Raw genomic sequence first — 20,368 nt, 5'->3', positions numbered from 1 at the left:
GACATTAATGGTGACAGAGATGTGGGCAGATTGAGAATAAAATGCTGATCAAATGAAATGGATCTGACTTCTATCAAGCTGTGCACCCTGACCACCCTGATCTACAGCTGATTCCACACGGGAGACAAAAACAACTGATTTAATGCCAAAAGTGGCTGTTAGCGTCAGTTGGCATTGTGATGCTGGTTGACAGAGTGGATGAAGACAGATGTTGATGATTACGGGCGGCGCAGTGGGGATAATTACGTATAATGTGTGGTTATTTGGGACAAAACATTGGGACATAGGGAAAATCCGGCAGTATGAATTTAAGAAGGGGACAGACTGAACAGCTGGGTTTAAGAATGATGACACAGGAATGGGGGATAAAGACATGGGCATGAGTTGAATGCTGATAAGCGCTTAGGCTGGAAGGGGGGAAAAAAAAAAGACTATAAAAGGCTAGAACAGGGTTGGGGATGAATGTGAAGACAGGGAGATAAAGGTGAAGCTGTGAACAGGAGATCTCTGGATGTGAAGACAAGAAAACAAGAAAGGGTGGCTTACATTTCTGGTCTTTCCAGGTGACAGTGGGCTCAGGCCTACCCACTGCCAGACAGTAGAGGTTTACATTCTCCCCCTCGTTCACTGACACATTTTGTGAGATGTTGACGATTCTGGCTGGCACTGAAAAACAAGATCATGCTATTAAAATATGACCTCAAAATCATTGCCTCTTTATTTCACACTGCAAATCCCTGCACCTTAGACAGACAAGGCAATCATCAGCTGATTAATGATCTGGGCCTGAGTGCTTAGTGAACTGTGCAACAATATGCTTGACCGTCTACTTAAAATGCACTGAATTCTAAAATGGGCATTAAAATCTCCTTCTCCTGACATCTAATCTAATTTGATCTTTAAAGAAAAGAGACACTTCTAAGTGGTAGTCAGATTTTTCTTTTACTTTTTAAGCAAATGACCACCCCTGAATACTATTTTGCCCCAAACTCACAAAGTGTTGGAGCACTATGCATGTAGTTAGTTTGATAACAAGATGGCCCTTGAATTTAAATGGCCCATTATCATTGTTTTTAATGAGCATGGCCCTGAGACAATTTTTGCGAAACATCTACCAAGGATTCTATTTTTCTCTATCTTGCTGGAGTTGAATACTTGCAGCAATGAAGCGCAGATTGGAGTGGCGGAGAAGCTGCCTCCTGCGTGATGCACTGACTTGAGGGTGTAATTATTTTGTGTGATATCAAGCTAGGGCTGAAATTGCAGGCGACTTGGAATTAGGCATATATGGTCATCTGTGCCAAGATTTGGCCCCTGCAGACACGAGTGTTTGTTTGGCTGCAATGTGATGTGAAAACTCTGTTAGTGCACAGCAGACATTGTCTCTGCCACCTGTGAGCTGCGAGACCTCTGTGTTTTCACTCCAGTGGAATGTACCTAATATATCCTGTTAAAAGTTTTCATTGTGCTGGTGATGTATAACTGCAATCTGCGGGGGTGGGGTGTGTGTGTGTGTGTGTGTGTGTGTGTGTGTGTGTGTGTGTGTGGGGGGGGGGGGGGGGGGGGGGACTCAATGACTGAGCCCTAGTTGTGGGTGTGCACTGTCAGTTATTTAGTTAGGCAGTTGGACAGCCCCTTGTGTACCTCATTTCCTCTGCACACATCCTCATCTATCTGATCTGCCTAAGGACAAGCAACCTTTACAGGTCACATGAAAATGATTGCAACTGACTTTCTGGTTATCTGTCACCTGCACCAGCTTGCATTTCTGTAGCCCCATACCCAAGCTTTCAAGACAAAATCAACTAATTACACCTTGATGGAACCATAAATACCAACCTATACCAATAATGTCATTATTATTGATAACACCATTACCGACACAGCTGTTCCTGGTCTCTCTCTCTCTCTCTTCTCTCCCCTCTCCTCCCCCTCCCCCTCTTTCTATCTTCTCCTAAACCCAACCGGTCGAGGCAGACGGCCGCCCACCCCGAGCCCGGTTCTGTTGGAGGTTTCTTCCTGTTAAAAGGGAGTTTTTCCTCCCCCCTGTCGCCAAGCGCTTGCTCTTTGTGGGAACTGTTGGGTTTATTCTGTAACAAAGTAAGGTCTTGACCTTACCCTGTAAAGTGCCTTGAGATAATGTATATTATGATTTGGCGCTATACAAATAAAATTGAATTGAATTGAATTGAACCTTAAATACTCAAACATTAAATACTAAGCCGCTGTCATACATTTTTAAGCATGAAGCAACACTGAAACATAACCATAGAAAATCTTAATTGCTTCTCCTGATGTCAAACCTCAATCACACCCAATAGACAGGACTATGCTTGGATAAATAATGAAACGTATAATCAAACCATTTAGCAGATTTTTTTTTTTTTTTTTTTTTTTTTTTTTTTTTTAACACTACCATGAACACACACACACACACACACAGAGATAGATATAAATTTTTCTTTTGCAGCTGAAGTGGCAATCAAATCTGCAGAGTTTGGATATATTAGGGAAATGAGTCACGACTTATGCTGGATGCAGTGAACACTTCACTCATAACTGATTCCTATTGCGTCTCAACTCAGCTTGCCAACCTTGGACGATGAGGTAGACGCTGGCGATGCGGGGCTTGTTGTTGGCCTGGAAGGTGCAGGTGTAGGGCCCCTCATCAGTTACTTGCACCTTGTCGATGTGGATGGAGAAGTCACTGTTGTTGCTGTTGACCAGCGTCACACGCTTGTCCAGCGACCACTTGTCTGTCCCCGTGAACAGGATGTTAGAGCGGTTCAGCCAGGCCTTGTGGGTCACCTCCTCGTCAATCCGGCATCTGCGAGAGGACAGGAGGTGAGCGACAGGTGAGAGGACTGTTTAACACTGTTTTGATAGGGTTGATATTGAAAACTGTTAAATTGGCGGTTGCTACATCATATAACGGCTTGGACTGGCCTGGCTGGTAAATATTCATTACAGTAGGTAGCAGTTGGTACAGGTGACATATTAAAGGAAGAACCAGCATGAAGTGTCTTGGTAGAGTGCTGAGCATTCATGTGTCACCAGAACAGCATCAGTGCTCCTTAGAATAGACTGTACTGAAGCACGGGTCACCATTCTGCACAAAACAACCCCTCTGTTGGTGTATTGAAAACGGTGGCACGGACGATCTAACACCTTGGTTGAAATTTCCCCATAGGCGTTCAATTAGGTAGAAAAACAGCTACTGCATCTTTTATTCGCATCAATTTTTCTTACTCATCAAAGCATTTGGTAACCTTGTGCTCTGTATGGAAGCATCTGCATTCATTATGTCTCTCCACTCATTTAATCATATTTTTTTTTTTCTTTTCCCTACATTTTTGTTCTTTGTCTGTCTGTAACCTCTTGGGTAACGCAGAACAAATGAGCAAAATTTTATGCATCATTCAAAATGGGTCAAATTATAAAAATAGAGATCAGTCAGAAAAAAAAAAAACAGCTTGAATCCAATCATGATCATTTATTTTATTATACCAATTTTATTCTTTGTTTTGACTGCAAGATAACACTGAAAACTTAATGCAGCCCAAATACATACAGTATTGATATATGTCCTTTGGCTGTATGCCCAGAAGTAGCTGTGGACTCGTGCTTTATGTATCTACTGATAAATGGAGACATATATGAAAATAATGACAGGTATGGGGCAGCAAAATAACAGTGCTGTGGTGATTAAGGAGCAGGAAATCAATTAATTTTTTTGCTTCATGAGGAGCCACTGGTCAAATGTGTGACTTAAGTTCTTGGCTTGGCCACTAGATGTCCTTAGCTGCAGCTAGTTTGAGGATATGCCTCTGTTGTCCTCATGTTTGATTGATATGACCTGGATAAATATCACTGTTGAGGTAGATCTTGAGGTCAGTGGCAGTGCCACCACAGCGTACAAAAGAACCACAGTGCAGGCGGAAGCCTTTGACAAACAGGCATCAAGGCACTGGGCTGATGGTTCAGGCTGGCACATGAACTTTGGGTCAAACCACTGCAAACAGGTTATGAAATAAAGGCAAAGAAGAAGAAAACACTTTAGATTACGATTCAATTTGTGGCTGGTGGGTTTAAATAAAGAGACAATATAGTAAGAAAGCCCAGCATTAAAAAAAAAAAAATCATTTTCTGTGTACAAATGCTCTCTTAATCTATTTTTAAAATTAATCACTTCTGCACTGATGATGTTGCTACAGGACTGCAAGCCCAGAGGAAATGAGCACCATAATAGCATCAAATGTGCCTCGTCTTAATGGCCTGCATCAAAGCCAACACAACAGCATTGTCTCAAGCATAACACAAGTATTTGTGCCACATGGGCAAAAGTGATTTTACATGAAAATGGAGTTTATTTATAAAGCTCTTTAGCCTTTTGTTTGTCAGCTATTTGTTGCCCAGTGCAGACTAAACCTGCACACACATCTTATTACAAAATACACAATCACAACTCTACTGATGAAGCTATACAGGAAGTTCTGTGCAGTTAAATCTTATCTCAGAGGATGACTGAGGACAGTTTAAAGGAGAGGCTCCCAAATTGGGGTCTGAACCCATCCAAAACACCAAGTCTACGAGGTTCTGAGACGATTTATAGGGAAGCCAAGCAGAAAACCAAGAAACAGGCTTTTTTTTTTTTTCAGACTTGTATCTTATCTTCGTGGGATCTTTTTTGAATTGCTTTTATTCTTTTACTTCTTCAGGCATCTATGAGCTACAGTTTTTAATTTAATTAAACAAAAACTGAGACGGAATAATTGAACGTTTGTTGAAATGGTCAAACCCTATGGACTCATGCAACATTTGTCGAGGGGTCACAAGCAGTGAAAAGCCGAAGGAATTGAATTACTGGAACTGTAGACTACATCTTAAATGTTCTATGCTCTGGTAAACCAGTGAATGTGGCACAATTGTTACTACTAGAAACAAGGAGGAGATGCCTGAGGTGCTTGTAATGTGGCACTACTGCGCAACTTTCTTAATGTCAAACTGTAAAAGGAAGAAAAAGATGACACTGAGAGAACAGATGTATGCACCAGGGTGCATTCCAGTTAAGGTCTTGTGTGTAAAAAAAAAAAAATAAAATAAATTAAATAAAATAATAATAAAATAAAAAAAACCCCAAAATAAATTGATTTCTAAATATAGATTTGACTTCTGCATAACTTCAAACAGCTTCAGGCTATATGTCTTGATAATATGACAGATCAGCATTTTGGTTCTTTGGATTTGCCAACTTTTAGAAAGATTTGTTGATGTTTATAAATACTGACAGAACTGTACTTGGCCTCAAAGTAATATATTTTGGTTTAGTGGGAGACCCACTTTTCTTTCGAGGGAGAAAAAGTGAGTAAAAGATGAATTTGCTCAGAGGTGTAGGCTTAAAGGTGATGAAAGTAATGTTGACTTGGATTCCTTTTTTTTTTTTTTCTTTTGCACTGCTGAGTATAACTGCCAAGCCAGGTCACATCCATGTGAGGGGGGGAAAAAGCAAGTTGGCTGTTTTTGTGCTTGGTTTGCGAGTTACAAATGGCAGCTGTGATTTCTACTTTATCAGACACAGTTAGGCAGGTGTGGTTAGATGCAGAGGAGGCCCACCTGCCGAGCCGCCCAGTGCGTCATGACTGTTACATCTAGAAAAGGTGACTGTAGACAGAAAGTATGACTTTATAAAATTATTATTATTTAATTAGCTGTAGGAAAAACAAAGCTGGAGAACATGGCACAATATGGGAGTTATGTGACAGAGAATTGGCAATTAAACTGGCATCACAGGTGCGTGGGAAAAGCAAACATGTTCTTGATGTAATTAGTAGGTGCAGGTGTAGGATCAAGAGTTACCTCAAAGTGACGTTTTCTCCTTCCAGCACTGTAATGTTGTCCGGCAGGTGTCCGAATTCCGCTCCGTGCACACTGGACCCTGCCAAGAAAAACAAGAGACCAATGAGCATCCAGTAATGGCACCAAATGCTCCGCTGGTGTTCATCAATCTGGGGTCAGGTGTTTGCGGATAGACTACCTCAAGTCATTTTGGGCTGGGATGTGCTCTGCATCCCGCTTACTTATTTCTGAAGGGAAAGTAATAAATATACTAAACAAAAGAGTCACAATGTCTGCACTGACCCCCATACTTGAATAATGATTTGGTTTTACCCTGCATTCTGGTGGGATGCGCGTTCATTGAACAGCACTGATAATGAGCCAAGGGAAGAGGATTCACGCGGAGCTGCCGGAGCGTGAAATGAAGGGACAGCAACGGTAACAGAAGGGATGCTCATCCTGCCTACCAATACACACGCGCGCGCACGCACACACTCGCAGAACAGAGGCACATGCTTACAATAAAGCACACACGCACACAAGAACAGACACACATCCTGTGAACCATTAGTTGAAGAGGAAGTACAAACTTGGCATCTGTGAGGTGTGTTTGACACACACGGGTGAGAGAAAAAAACAAACTTCAAAACAGTTTGAAGTCATTTTCTTGAACTTGTTTGGACTGCAAACAAAGATAACCAAAGACCTTATATGCTGGCAGGGATATTGCCTACTGAGGTGAGCCGTTCCCCAATAAGACACCTGGCTCTGTCCATCTAAACTCTGCCAAAGCACAGCATGACACCAGATACCTCAGCTTGTGTCCTCCCTCCATCTCCGACAATCTCTTTCTCCCTCTGTCTGCAAGATGACCTCAATATCTCAATAGGTTTTTGCCGCGGTCTAGCCTTGAGGTTTAATAAATGGCGACTTTATGAAATGAAGCTGCTGCAGTCAGGAGCTAAGAAGCACCTCAACGTTTGTTAAATCGCTGCACAGAGTCAAAGATGCGTTAAGCATGCCGAGTGGGAGACCGCTATAAGAGATGAGACTCAAACTGACGGCAATGCACCAGTACACGGACGAGAAATGTGGGTTTTAAATCAAAGGAAGGCTCGTGCATTGATTACAAAGAATAATAAGAGAGGCTTCAGAATTATAATGCACATCATGGATTGCTAATCAAAAGGTTTTCAAACTGCATAGCAGAAAGTCCTGCAAAGTGCCAACTACACTAAATAATAATTTATCATCTCTTAAAGAAAGACTAATTATGGCTGCTCTCTTTTTCTGTGCATTTTTGAATGTAAGAGTTGGTTGGCATTTCTGTGTGGATATGCTACGGTTAATATAGGCTACATTCATGCTTGTGTATTCATATATTCATGTGGGTATGGATGGTTGCTCCTGGTCGTGTGTGTGTGTATATGAGCAGGTACAGTATTGAGGCATCCGTTGCTCATGGGTGTGAATGTGTACATTTGTTTGCTAACATACCGGCGCAGAGCAAGTGAAGAGGACAAACTAATGATGCCTCAAAAGAAAACTGGCCCTGAAAATCTCCCGCTAAAAGCTGTAATCGCATTAATGGCTGCTGCTGCTGCCACTGTTGCTGTGCTATCTAGGCCGGCCAAGGATCCCAGCACTGGCTCCATCTCTCTCTCTCTCTCTCTCTCTCTCTCTCTCTCTCTCTCTCTCTCTCTCTCTCTCTCTCTCTCTCTCTCTCTCTCTGTAAGCCTTGAGGGAGGGGCGAAGCACATTAACCATTGTGTCCAATGTTCAAAAACTGTCACAAGCTTTCGTTTATCTGTGGTTTTTACAATAAAGTAATATTGCACTGCATCACTGTGCTCATGCTTCCTGTCTTAGACTCAGACAGTTCTCAGCTCGAGCCTTCAGCAGTTCCCTTTCAAGTGTTCTGTACTCTACACACTAGACTTTATTTAGGTTAATTCAATTCAGTTCCAGGGCTTGGGGCTTGGAGACGAGTGTGACATGCTGTCATAAATACACACTACCCTACATACGCAATTACAGACACAAACACAAAGAAAAGACGCTCTATCATATAATGTAACCACCGGGACACACATGTAATGGACGGAGAGACACACACACACACACACACACACACACACACACACACACACACACACACACACATTTTGATTGAATGAATGATGTATGCATACGCTGAATGCTCCAACAACATTGCGAAGGTTACAAACCAGCGGGGAGGTATTCCCATTTCCCTACTCAATTCCCATTTTCACAGCTCGATTGGCACCTCACATTCTAAAACCTGTATCACCCTGCCTCCACTCCCAGGCTCCGCACAATATGATAACCAGGTCAGCACATCCAGCCCACACTTCCTCTCTCACACACACACACAACCACAGGACCAGTCGCAGATGTGCAAGTTTACGCACACATACACAAACACCCTCATCGATGAGACAAACCGGCTGAGACGAAGGTCTGTCTGAGTTCATCGTGGCAGCAAACACAGCAAAGATTCACTTCACATCCCCCGTGGAAAATACAATATATGAGATCATCTAGATGCACAAAAGTCGAAATGCACACATACACAAATATTTCGCATCCACTCTCCATGTGCACACACGTTCACTACTGTATGACCTTTTTTTGACCTCTGTCACTCACTCTGAACGCTCAGTCCCCGGTGAACATGTTGCTCTGACCTTTGCGCAGCTTAAGGTGCTCACCCAAAAGTCATGTTGTGGAAACCAGCAGAATGTGTAGAACAAACAAACAGGACCAGCATCTGTGCTGAGAAATGGGAGTCCACCTCGGCCCTGACACAAAAGAGAGCTCAGGACAGTGCTGAGGTTCACGCTCACTTTTCTTCCCACTTGACAACAATGTGCGAGAATGGATGAAATGAATTATTTGTTTTGACAGCTGTTTTGGCACCAAGACAACATCTAAAACCTACAGCGGACCATGACACATAAATTCCCAGCCCTCAGGAATGTTAACTGGCTGGAACTGGCTGTGGCTTTATAGTTAAGGTTGATGACGGTAAAAAGAAACAGCTGTGAAAACATGCACAAATGTGGGAAAAAATAATTTCTACATTAACTAGAATTACTGCCTCAGGGTTTTATGCCTCCAGCAACCAGCCAAGTTGCAGGAAATACTGTATGATCACAATCTCCTCTTCCTGAGTTACAGTGTTGAATAATGGCCAAAAGTGTTTTTGCAGAACATTGTGATGTCACAGTGAGGTTGACCTTTGACCATTTGGATATAAAATGTCATAACGTCATTTGATCCTAATAGACATTTGAGGTAAATTGTGTCATAATTAGTGTATTAATTTGTGAGTTATGGCCAAAAACATGTTTTGTGAGGTCATCGTGACCTTGATCTTTGACCTTTTGACCACCAAAACCTAATCAGTTCATCCTTCAGTCCAAGTGAATGTCTGTGCCAAATCCAAAGAAATTCCCTCCAGGCGCCATTGAGATATCATGTTTTCGAGAATGGGAGGGGGGGGCAGACAACCTGAAAACATAATCCCAAAACTTCATGATGGTGAGATATTGTAGTCTGGACCAAACTGGGGGACCAACTGACATTGCTGTCCCTAGAGTCACGACACTATAGAGTGACTAAAAACACAAACAGAACATTCAATTATGACGTGACGCAGTTGTTTTCATTTTCCATGCAAAATGAGAATTTTGAGCCCAGAGTTTAGCCAATGCAATCATACTGTAATAAAACTGTAATGTGTACATTGGGGTCCAAAAGTGGTCTCAGACTGTATATCGAGGGGAATGGTTATTGCTTGTGCACATAAAGGGATATAAAGTGTGCATCTGCAGCATCTCATTTATGGGCGAGTGGGAGTGTTGGGTGTAAAACATCACAATGTAAACATCATCTGGCTTAATGACAGCATGTCTCCCTCCCTTTGATGTACTCCACATTATTTATCCTTTTCAGGCAATTAATTCAAATCTAGCCAGCCAAACACAACGGACGTGATCAAACAGAGCAACAATGAGTCCAGAGTGCAACCAGCAGCGTCCTGTTGCATGACCAAAGATGAATCTTCAGATGTCACTTTCAATTTCTGGGCTACCTTTTGGCTTTATTGAGATCTATCTCAACAACCCCTTTTCTCTCTGCTCCTTCCCGGGTGCTCAGCATGCAGACTGATGAACTGCACCCACCAGGATTCAGGAGTCTTGCCCACAAACACTCCAGAAAGGAGGGTGTTTTCCAACAGGAAAGCTAAAACTAGCGCCTACCCTGCAGACTCTAAAGTGTGGAAACAGAATTCTCCCCCTTTAGTACACAATTTACTAAAAAAAAACAAAAAAGGATTTTTACAAGAGTGAGAAACCCTTAGCCTATATAAAACGCAACAAAGCTGCCTTTGAATGGAGACATGACAAATAACATTGCAGAACAGCGCTGGTGGTGAACGCTGCAGTGGCCCCTGGTGTTGGCATGGCCACTGGCATATTGAATTTCACTGCTCACTGTTGTCTTTAGCAGCTACAGTCAGCCCTAGCTACCGGTGTCTTGTCCTTCCTATGACCTGCTGTTTTGGCACACAAGTGGAACCCCCACCTCCACACCATACATGTGCACACACACACACACACACACACACACACACACACACACACACACACACACACACACACACGTACATACACACTTGAACGCCGTCCAAATGACCCCCCGATGGCTCAAGCTTTGTCTGGAATAAAATGTTATGGACATGTCTGTGGGATTACACACAGGGAAAATGCAGAGCTGACAGACCATTCATTCACCAATAATGTAGCTCTTCCTTTGCCTCTCAATTCTGCTGTTCCCCATCCTGCAAAAGCAGAAATCTGTTTTACTCGTCTGTGGATAACACTTTATCTATCCTTGGTCCATAGAAGACAGTCATATAATTCCCTCCACTCGTGGTCCAGTGTTTTTGTCTCTGTGGTCTCCTGCATTGTGTCTTTTGTCTGTGAAAGCATTGCAAGGCTGTTTGTTCAGCACCCATAAGACATCTATTATGTGATTTGTATTCTCTTGACTTTTACATGCGACTGTTTGTAATTACACTTGCCACTGGCAGACACTTATGAGCAGATCTTTATTGAGCTGTACAACTTTAGCCTGCATAGTCCTTGTGAGGCTGTCTTTGTACTGTTCATCTATTTTGCATTGCCCTTGACGATCAAATAAACAGAGAGAGGAGGGAAAGCTGCTTCTGAAAGCATGATTGGCGTCAACACGGATAACGGCAGAGGCTGCAGTGAGCCCCGTAACAATAATCTGTTTTAACGGGGGCCACTGTGGTTTTGAATTTGAAAGGAGACGGAGAGAGGCATAGTACAAGGTTGGAAGGGAGAGGTGAAAATAGATAGCCAGGGTGAGATGAGGTCCTGAAAAAGGAAAAGCTGTAGTGGAATATGGAATTACAGGATGTTGTGGCGCAGCTGCAGTACAAGTAGCAGCAGCGTGAGGTGGTAATAGCAGTATTGGCATTACTAGTAGCAGTTAGAAGAAGAGCAATAGAGTAGCATTGATGTGAGGAGGAGAGAAAAGCGCAAGGACACAGTCAGTAACGCTGGGGCAGAGAGCAAAGCAAAGGAAAGACACACCCGCATAATTAACACCGGCATGCTGCAGCCAATTAAATATTTACAGAGGCACTTCCCTCCGACACCTTGATGATGAAGAGAGGCAGCCCAAGGATTATCAGATGCCAGGAGCCTCAGGCAGGAGACAAGGGGGTTGGGGGTGTGGGATTAAACATTAACCGGCACAGATATCCCTTTCTCTTGCTCGTCTGATCCCATTAACTCTGGATGGCCCAAATCCAACCTCATGTCCACCTCTCTGAAGTCCTATCCTCCTGTCCTACTCCTCCTCCCCCTTCACCTCTACTTCTCCACTCCACTACTTATTCAGGCCCTCTACTGCCTATCGATGAAATCTCTGGCTCCTTCCACCCTCAGCACCACCTGTCAGGGACAGAACAACGGGAGAGCAGGGAGAGAGTGATGGGCAAGAAGTGAGAAACCACCTGGACGCTTCGCTCAACAGCACAACAAGATGGATATGCAGGTCGCCTGCTTTTCACAATTGCAGGTGAAGCAAAATGGATGTCAGCAGGATTCCACTTGACAGGAAATCTAAGAAATGTCAGAGAAGTCACAGTGAATGAATTGTTTTGGATCTGTCTGGTAATGTCAACTGCCCCCCCCCCCCCCCCCCCCCCCCCCCCCTCAGACCAAAGATTTTTATTTTCCCCTCCTGGAGGGGTGTGGTGGAATGACTGAAATAGGTGTTTACCTGACTGGAGCTTATTTCAACATTAACTGGCGAGCTCGTTCAGGGGCATCAGGAGGATTGGTCAGGCATTCAGCTGCTCATCGTTCAAGGTCATATATTTGGCTGGCCTCACAGGACCCCCTCATCCCAGCGATTCTGCCACACGTACAACTGCTAACACAGCTTGATCTCACGAGCATGCCAAAATGTTCAGCACTTACAGAAAAGCAGGGCATCACCCTCGGGTGTCTAACTTGGCCTTACCAAAGATGTGACATCTGCCCCTTTTTATTGTACACATGCTGCATCTACAATTCTGTCTCTGGTCCCCTCCCACCCAGCATCCCCCCCCACCCCCCACCCGTCTCCCTCCCACATACTAATCCCTCTTCACACATCAATCAATAGAGCACTGCAGAGTGCAGAGAGCCATACAGTTCTCAATGCAGCAGTTGTACAACTTCAATGGGCAGCCACAGATCTTTACCATTGAATCAAGCGTGGCTGGGGAGAAAAGCCGAGCGTGCTAAAACCAGGGACGAGCCCCACTCTACTTTCTTTTACCCCCCATTTTCCTTGGACTGACGCCTAAACCCCTTAGCAGTCCTGAAATCAATACAGTAGTTAAACTGTTACTTCCTTTCCCAGTGAGTACACACACACACACACACACACACACACACACACACACACACAAACACACCCGCCTTGCACAAGGCCCTGTAGACTCCCTTAAATACACCCTGTGCACTGGTAATTTGACAGATTTGTGGGCAAGTGCTGTCACTGCTTTAAAAGAGAAGCTTAAAATACTGATTCACCCCAAGTAGCTCTGCATCCAACATCCTCTGACACTAACATACTTTATAAGAAGCCAGAAGGAGTACAATACAGTAGCATGGTGCCCTCTGTGATACTGTGTAAACCTGAGCTGTAAACTCCCATTTTAGTGTCATGTTATGGTGAAAGCACACAGTAAAGGGACAACAAATGGAAAGGCTGAAATATTAACCAACTGTTAGCACATCATAGTCTTGAATTCATGTGTGTTATACTAGAAATTATGATGAAAAATGTATTACTTTGAAAGGCACTTTTTAAAGGCATTTACAAATATCAGAAAATGTATATTTCTTTAAGATTGTGTCCACGTACTATAAAATCGTACAAACACAATGTGGACACGCACATCGCTCCACAGGACTGAACGACCACGTACTGCAATGACTGACGCTGTCATTTTTCTTAGAAGGACAGATTTGCAAAATCACACACAGCATAGTTAATAGTTAACACTATGAGCTCTGTTCCATTGTTATGAAAGACACTCACATGTAAAACAAAAAATTTAAATAACGATTAGTTTTTCTATCACCATTTGCTCACATGAATTGATTTGGACGACAGAATTCTGTAAAATGAGAACAGAACAAGATCATATCAACAAGAGGTAATTCAACTTAAAGTCTATAAACCATGAAATTGATTTATCACCCAGCCTTTTATTATAATGTCAAACTAAATAAATATCAAACCTCTGAATGTGTTCTGGTGTTCCATATTTTCATTGTTTATAGGAGCTCTGAAGACTGAACAAAAATTTCCAGCCATGCAGTTAAGCTTGCAGCACAGTGGCAAGGCTTACCCTATAGTTTACACTTGAGCCTCTAAGAGGCTACAATAAAAACAGCAATTACTGGGCGATAGTGACAGGAGACAAAGGGGTGTAATAGCATGGGAGCAGTTATTTTCGATAGGACCATTGGCTGTAAAGTGGAGTCAAAAAGAATGAGGCATCAAAAAGTCAACTGAGTGTTGGGCAGTATGTGTGTGAAATGGATGACCAGGCAATACAAGCTGCCAATGGTCATTTATGACACTGTTGAAAAGTAGGACTAATGAGAAAAAGAGTCTGACGAGAGCTTGAGAATTACTGCCACTGTTGTTAATCTGGACATGAAGTTACACTGAAAGAGCTGAAATCATGCAATTTCCATCAGAGGCAGAAGCTGATGTGCTGAAAATGCATTCAGTGAATTCTGAACAGTTTCAAATCAATGTGGAGCTGAATAAAAGATCTCATTTAGCTTTTGTTTTAGACTGTTTTTATTGCATGCATAAGCCTTTACAGCACTACCACTGACTTAGCTTATTAATTTTCCTCCCACCATTCATTTCATACTGATAATGACATATTTCTGTGGAAATATGCAAAATATGTAATATACTCAAACAGAGTAATAAGGCCAGTTAATTGTGATGACTGAATGGAGGGAAATTAGCCGCTGTCTGAAGCCATCATGGTAATGAGCAATCTAAAATAAGTCATTCTTTGTCTGTGCCTTTTGCAAACAGCAAAACAACAGGGACACAACATTTTGGCTACAGGAGAGCAGCAACATTTTCACATCAACACACTTCGAGCTCAGTGAATACCCAAATAACTTACTGCACTGCTTGAATGTGATGGTTTCAAGTGCACCTGGGTTACATCTAAGCACATGTGTGCATCCATGAATTCATGCATGTGTGAGTATTGTGTTTGAGTGAACAGTTTTTGAGTGTGTGCAAGTCCAGCTCAGTGTGTGTGTGTGTGTGTGTGTGTGTGTGAGTGTGAGGGGGCTGACGTGTTGTTCAGGACCACTGGGCTGCTCGTCCAGGGGTCTCACTACCTGCACCACAGGGGGGTGTTGAGGGAGTGAGGATGAAAGGAGGCAATGCAGCCAGGGAGGGAAGGATGGAAGCGCAGGGTGCAGCAAAGGAGAAGGAAAAGAGGGGAGGGGAGAAGGTGAGGGCCAGAGCCCAGGAGTAAGGTGCTGTCAGGATAATTCACAGCAGCAGTATTTGCTGCGAAGAACAAAACAGAATTACCTGAGGGAACAGAAATCAGCTAACACCTGCTTAGGAGGAAGCTCCTGAGGGATGGAATGGGAGAAGGAGGAAAAGGGAGGGAGGGAGGGAGGCATGGTACAGTGCACTAAGACGCTGGCAAGTACAGATGAAGAAAGCATCAGCACACGTCTGTGTGGGTGTGTGTGTGTGTGTGTGTGTGTGTGTGTGTGTGTGTGTGTGTTAAAGAGAGAGAGTGTGCATGTACTGTATGTATTTGCAAGCTTGTATAAATCCGTTTGCTGCTTGCATGTCTGTGTGTGTGAGTGTGTGAGTGTGAGTGAGAGAGAGTTAAAGTGTGTGTTTTCGTGCATGTGTTTGCATACTTCCGTCTGTTTGTGTGCAGTTGGATTCCGCCTGGCTGTGCCCACAGCCATCCTTACAGCTGTGGATGGGGTTCATTTGCATTCTGAATCACTGCAGCTCTTGCCATTGTTGCTCCACTGCTGTGACTCGGCACCGCTAGCTCCTGCACACATAGCCGCCGTGCCAGTTGTGTTTGGCTACAGCTGTGCTGGAGAGCCCGTGGCAGACATTCAAGCCGCCACCACGAGCTCCGGCCTCGGCCTGTAAGTTGGAATGAGTTTGGCTGACGTCATTTCCCTCTGTGGGCTACCTGCTGGAGAGCATTCTCCTTCACCAAATCTCGGAGCTCCCTTCTTCTTTCTCTCTGCATCCTTGTCTTGCACCAGATGGAAGCCGGATGACACCCCAGCTAGTTTCTGGCACCATCAGCATGCTGCTGCTGCTCAATTACAGAAAAGCCCCTTCCCATTCCCTTGACAGCATGATACTCTTGCTCACATGCTCCCTGGTTGTTCTCTTCATCTTGCTCAGCAAAGAGGCCCACTGAGTTAAAAATATACTGAACTTTGAAGACGAGTCTCCCTCCCTTTTCACCCTCCAACCCCTTCTTTCAGCCTGGGTGATGACATGCTTTTGGTATCTCCCTGAAAAGGCCGGTGCATTAGAAAAGAGCAATCGATAGAGAGCCCATTTAATCTTTGCAGCTGAGCAGAACTGAGAGCGGCCTCGTGTATGACATGCAGAAAAAGAATACTGAGAATACTGAGAATCAAGAAAAGAGAGATGAGAAGAGAGGCAAAGGTGAATTAACGTGTCATAGTCTGTCTGAGGAGGAAACAAGCACACAGCCAGTTACTAGGGGCGAAGCTAAGCTGTGCGTTAATGTCAGCATTGGTGGACTGAGCCACTGATGAATCTGCTGGCTCATGTTCCTGATGAAGCTGTTTTACCAAAGCCCGAGGCTATCAAGGAATATGAGGAAATCAGGGGCATAACTAAAGCTGTGACAGAAGTAATGTGTAATTAAATACAGCACCACTGGCTAATTTGCCTTTCATTTGTCTCTATATATCTCTATTTCGTCTATGATTTCTTATTGTGTTTTCTTGCAGAAAGGATTGTGCAACTCCCATTGTGGAGGTTATTAATCTTTCAGTGCACTGTTACAAACATAAACACATTCCTAAGTCACCATAAGTTATTAGAGGGCCGTCTCCTTCGAGCTGTTTGAATTGGATTAATGCTCCTTCATGTGGAGCACTGAAAATGATCTCTGGCTCCCCTCTCCCTCATGTGTGAATGAGCTGCAAAAACAATTTTACTACTGTGCCACAAGCGCACACAGACCACGTGGAGACTGCAGAGAGTCCTTATACATGTACACGCGCACACAAATGTTATGTTGCAACCGTCGATAACCAACAGCAAAGAAATCCGCAGAATCATTTATTTTTTAAGTGTGTTACACTTTACAGCAGACAATACACTGTGAAACACAGGGGCAACAAGGCATAGCTTAGATTGAGATATTAATAATAAAACATGTGCAGCTGCCAGGATGTATTGCACAGAGTGCGTAAGAATTAATGTGTATGGCAATGACTCTTGCTCAATGAAAGCTTATGGTATTCTGTGTGAATGTTTCCTTAAAATACTACAAAACTAACAGAGACTTTGAAGTGGAAATAGAAGTATCCTCATTTTAAGCTGTATTATAAGGTATTCATATTTCTTAAAATTTAGTAATAGTTTTTTAAATTATAAAACCCACAAAAGACAACTATCAGACAGCTTCTTCATTTTCCATGTCATTCATTATTACTACTCAGCAAGTGAGGAAGTGAATGTGTCACAGCCAGATCGTTTTTTGACTGATAATTTCTAATCTTTTTACAAGCTTGTCTCATTATCTCCACTCTCCATACTGCATCAGCATCCTCTTCTTTCGCAAATGACCCAACTGAACATTAGCCAGATGTTTACTCCAGACTTGCGTGCAAATGTAGGAAATAAAGGATTAAAATCAACCCCCTGAGACGGAAGTTAACCTCCAGCAAGACATGATTGTGCCTGAGTCGGTACATTCAGAGCATCCATGAAAAAAAAACAAACTTTTTGAACAAAGAGAAGATGATGGAGAAGATTAGGTGAATATTTTCAAGAAAAAAAAAAAATCATCCTCTGATTCTTTTTCACTCTTATGTAACTTATCATCAATCTGTGATGCTGAGTGTGTTCCAGGCGTTATTTTGTGGTGAAGTAATTGACTTGTTTCGGTGTACCCACTTTTCCACAATTTGCCTCATCTACTTCTATTAAATCTAGAGATTTCATGTGGTTCCTGGACCCGCACTGTTAGAGCAAGAGAGTGATATCTCAGATGGAGGAAATATCACCCGTGTCCTTAAAAACACAACACACAACACAAAAACAACATTTTCTTAACCTGCCTTGCATTCTATTTCTACTAAGGCTTACTGTCAGCTGAAATATTGGTCTCTTCGTCTAGTCTATACTGAATTTCTCCCTGTAAAATTCTTTGGCCTTGGAGCTCATTGGTGAGAAAAAAAAAGCTTCTGCCAAAGCTTCTGTACAGTTAAACAGCTAAAAAAAAAAATGTTGTTAGCAACTTGTGTGTCACATCAAGCCAAGTGTGTTGTAACAGCATTAAAAATTTCCCTTGAGGAAGAGGAGGACATAAGGAGAAGCTGACAGCAGGATGAAGATATAGAACAGGGGAGAACAACTCAAAGAGCGGCTCATTCTCGTTTGCTGAAGACCTTTTCTGACCTCACACCCCCAGCCTAATGTTTTACTTCCTCCAGCAGTTGTCAGCTGTACTTTTATTAGGGGCGACTTTTTCTCAGTTTAAGCCCTTGTGCACTGAGCTGGACACATTGTCAGAATATGAATGAATTTCGGTGCTTTTCTCAGTCTCCTTTCTCCTTATTTCTTTCTGTGTATTTCCATGTAATCATTTGCATGGTTCTTTCACCCTGTGTCTGGGTGACAGCCATGCACAAGCTGGCAATCTCTATGTTGTTTGCCATAGGGTACATACTTGATGTTTGCATGCAATATTGTGGGCTTGCATGCAGAAGCCACATATATTTATGGATTGACAGTTGACTGTTGGCTAAACTTCCATGAAAAGTGATTATCCAATCACAGCTTAACAACCATAGTTTGGCACAGCAGCTCTGTCAAGCATTTTTCCACATGTTGAAGCAGTGTGTGTATGCACTGGGGTTGTAGCACAAGCGATACTCTATATTTCTTCAGTCTTTCCAAAACCAAAAGCACAATTGTAGGGAATGACTTGGACAGTGTCTTTGTTTGTTAGGATTAGAAGTTGCGGGTTGTATTAAAAAACAAAAGCTCCATACGCGACACAGCACATCCGTGTGGGTTCTGGCACTGGATGCTATTCGAGGCTGGGCTAAATTGTTAGCAGCTCTGTCCTGCTCTCACCTGGATTTGGGGAACTTTACCCTCCAGCACCACCAGCTAACTGGAGTTAGCATTACCTTTAGCAAACACATCAGTTCATCTTCATCCAAAAAGCCTTTTGTCTTGCAACATTAAACCTGAAAACAGACTTTTTGAAAATACGAACAAGTAGGCCATGTGAGCTAACTAGCCAAACAGACTTATGTTTCACATACAGACATACAGTCTAAGGCAGTGATTCCCAACCTTTTCCAACTCATAGCCCACTTAAAAATCTCACCCCGTAACAATACAGAGGCCCAATAATGCCTTCTCAGAGCACTTTTTATTTCAATGATAACGATCAAGCATTCAGGACTGAACAGAAAGCAGGGGAAGCTCAGTTTTTCTCTTCTGTTTGATGGGGGAGAGATTGTTTATCAAATCACCATCGGTCTCTTGACTCACTTTCCTTTTAGTCCTTTCCTGTTGCTAACCACCTATCCATTTTGATACTCCAGTTTTTGCCATGGATGTCATCTTTTAGCACGCAATCAGACTGAGATAGCAAACAAGTATATGATGTGATACGGCGGCGAAAACATAAAAGTTCCTATCATTGCCTTATCACATTGATATCAATCACACTTTATTTATATAGCACTTTTCAAACTAATCAAATGCTTTACAAAGTGACTGATTAATACACACCAAAAAACAATAGAGGAGAATAAAATTAACAAGAGTAATATAACAAGTAATATAACAAGAAAGTCGTTAGGATGTTAAAAGTTAAGTACTAAAAGATGAAATAGAAATAAATCAATATAAAACATTACTTAAAATAAATCGATTTGAATAAAATAGTAAAAATGGTGATCAAACACAATTTAATAATTTAAATAATGATGATGATAAAAATAAAGGTAAAAGTAAAATGCTAAAATAAAAAATTATAAAAAGTAAGAATACAAAACCCATAAAATTATAAAACACTACATAAAAGCCAGACTGAAAAGGTGGGTTTTAAATTTACGTTTAAAAACATCAATATTTTCAGCTCCTCTCCCATCCTCTGGAAGGCTGTTCCAGTGGCTTGGAGCATAATGGCTGAAAGCAGCATCACCAAATGTTTTTGTTCTGCTTTATGGAACAGCTAAAAGATAAGAACCACAGGATCTGAGAGGCCTTCCTAGTTCATAAACTGAAATCATCTCCGTTAGATAGTCTGGTGCAAAACCATGTAGGGCCTTATAAACTAATCAAAGAATTTTAAAATCAATATGAAAACTAACAGGTAACCAGTGTAACGATTTTAAAGTAGGCATAATATGTGCTCTCCTTCTTTAAATGATAAAATACCGTTTTTGTGATATTCCGCACATGAGCCTTGAAATTAAAATCCGAGTCAAAAATCACTCCTAAATGTCTTACTTCATGGGCTGGGTTTACTCCCAGTGCGTTTAATCTGAGGGTTAATTTCTCCCTCTGAGCCTTTGAACCAATGATCAGTACTTTGGTTTTTGTCCTGGTAGAGCTCTTAAGGTCAACCAGGACCAGGTTGAACCAGGATAGGCCTTGATACGGG

General features: G+C 42.5%; 1 protein-coding gene across 1 annotated transcript in view; it reads right to left on the bottom strand.

The window, feature by feature from the left end:
• iglon5 (IgLON family member 5) overlaps positions 1-20,368 on the bottom strand; it is a 96,023-nt gene that overhangs the window by 15,620 nt on the left and 60,035 nt on the right. Inside the window, exons 2-4 of the mRNA XM_071470067.1 lie at positions 5,857-5,935; positions 2,595-2,827; positions 547-666 (exon numbers count right to left, since the gene is read on the bottom strand). Coding sequence (XP_071326168.1) covers positions 547-666; positions 2,595-2,827; positions 5,857-5,935 — 432 coding nt within the window. The remainder of the gene's footprint in view (positions 1-546; positions 667-2,594; positions 2,828-5,856; positions 5,936-20,368) is intronic.

Source organism: Trachinotus anak, unplaced genomic scaffold (genome assembly GCF_046630095.1).
Source record: "Trachinotus anak isolate AG129_WGS33_773 ecotype Australia unplaced genomic scaffold, CSIRO_AGI_Tana_v1 ptg000032l, whole genome shotgun sequence".
Lineage (NCBI taxonomy): Eukaryota > Metazoa > Chordata > Actinopteri > Carangiformes > Carangidae > Trachinotus > Trachinotus anak.
This window is presented reverse-complemented; position numbering and strand designations above follow the sequence as displayed.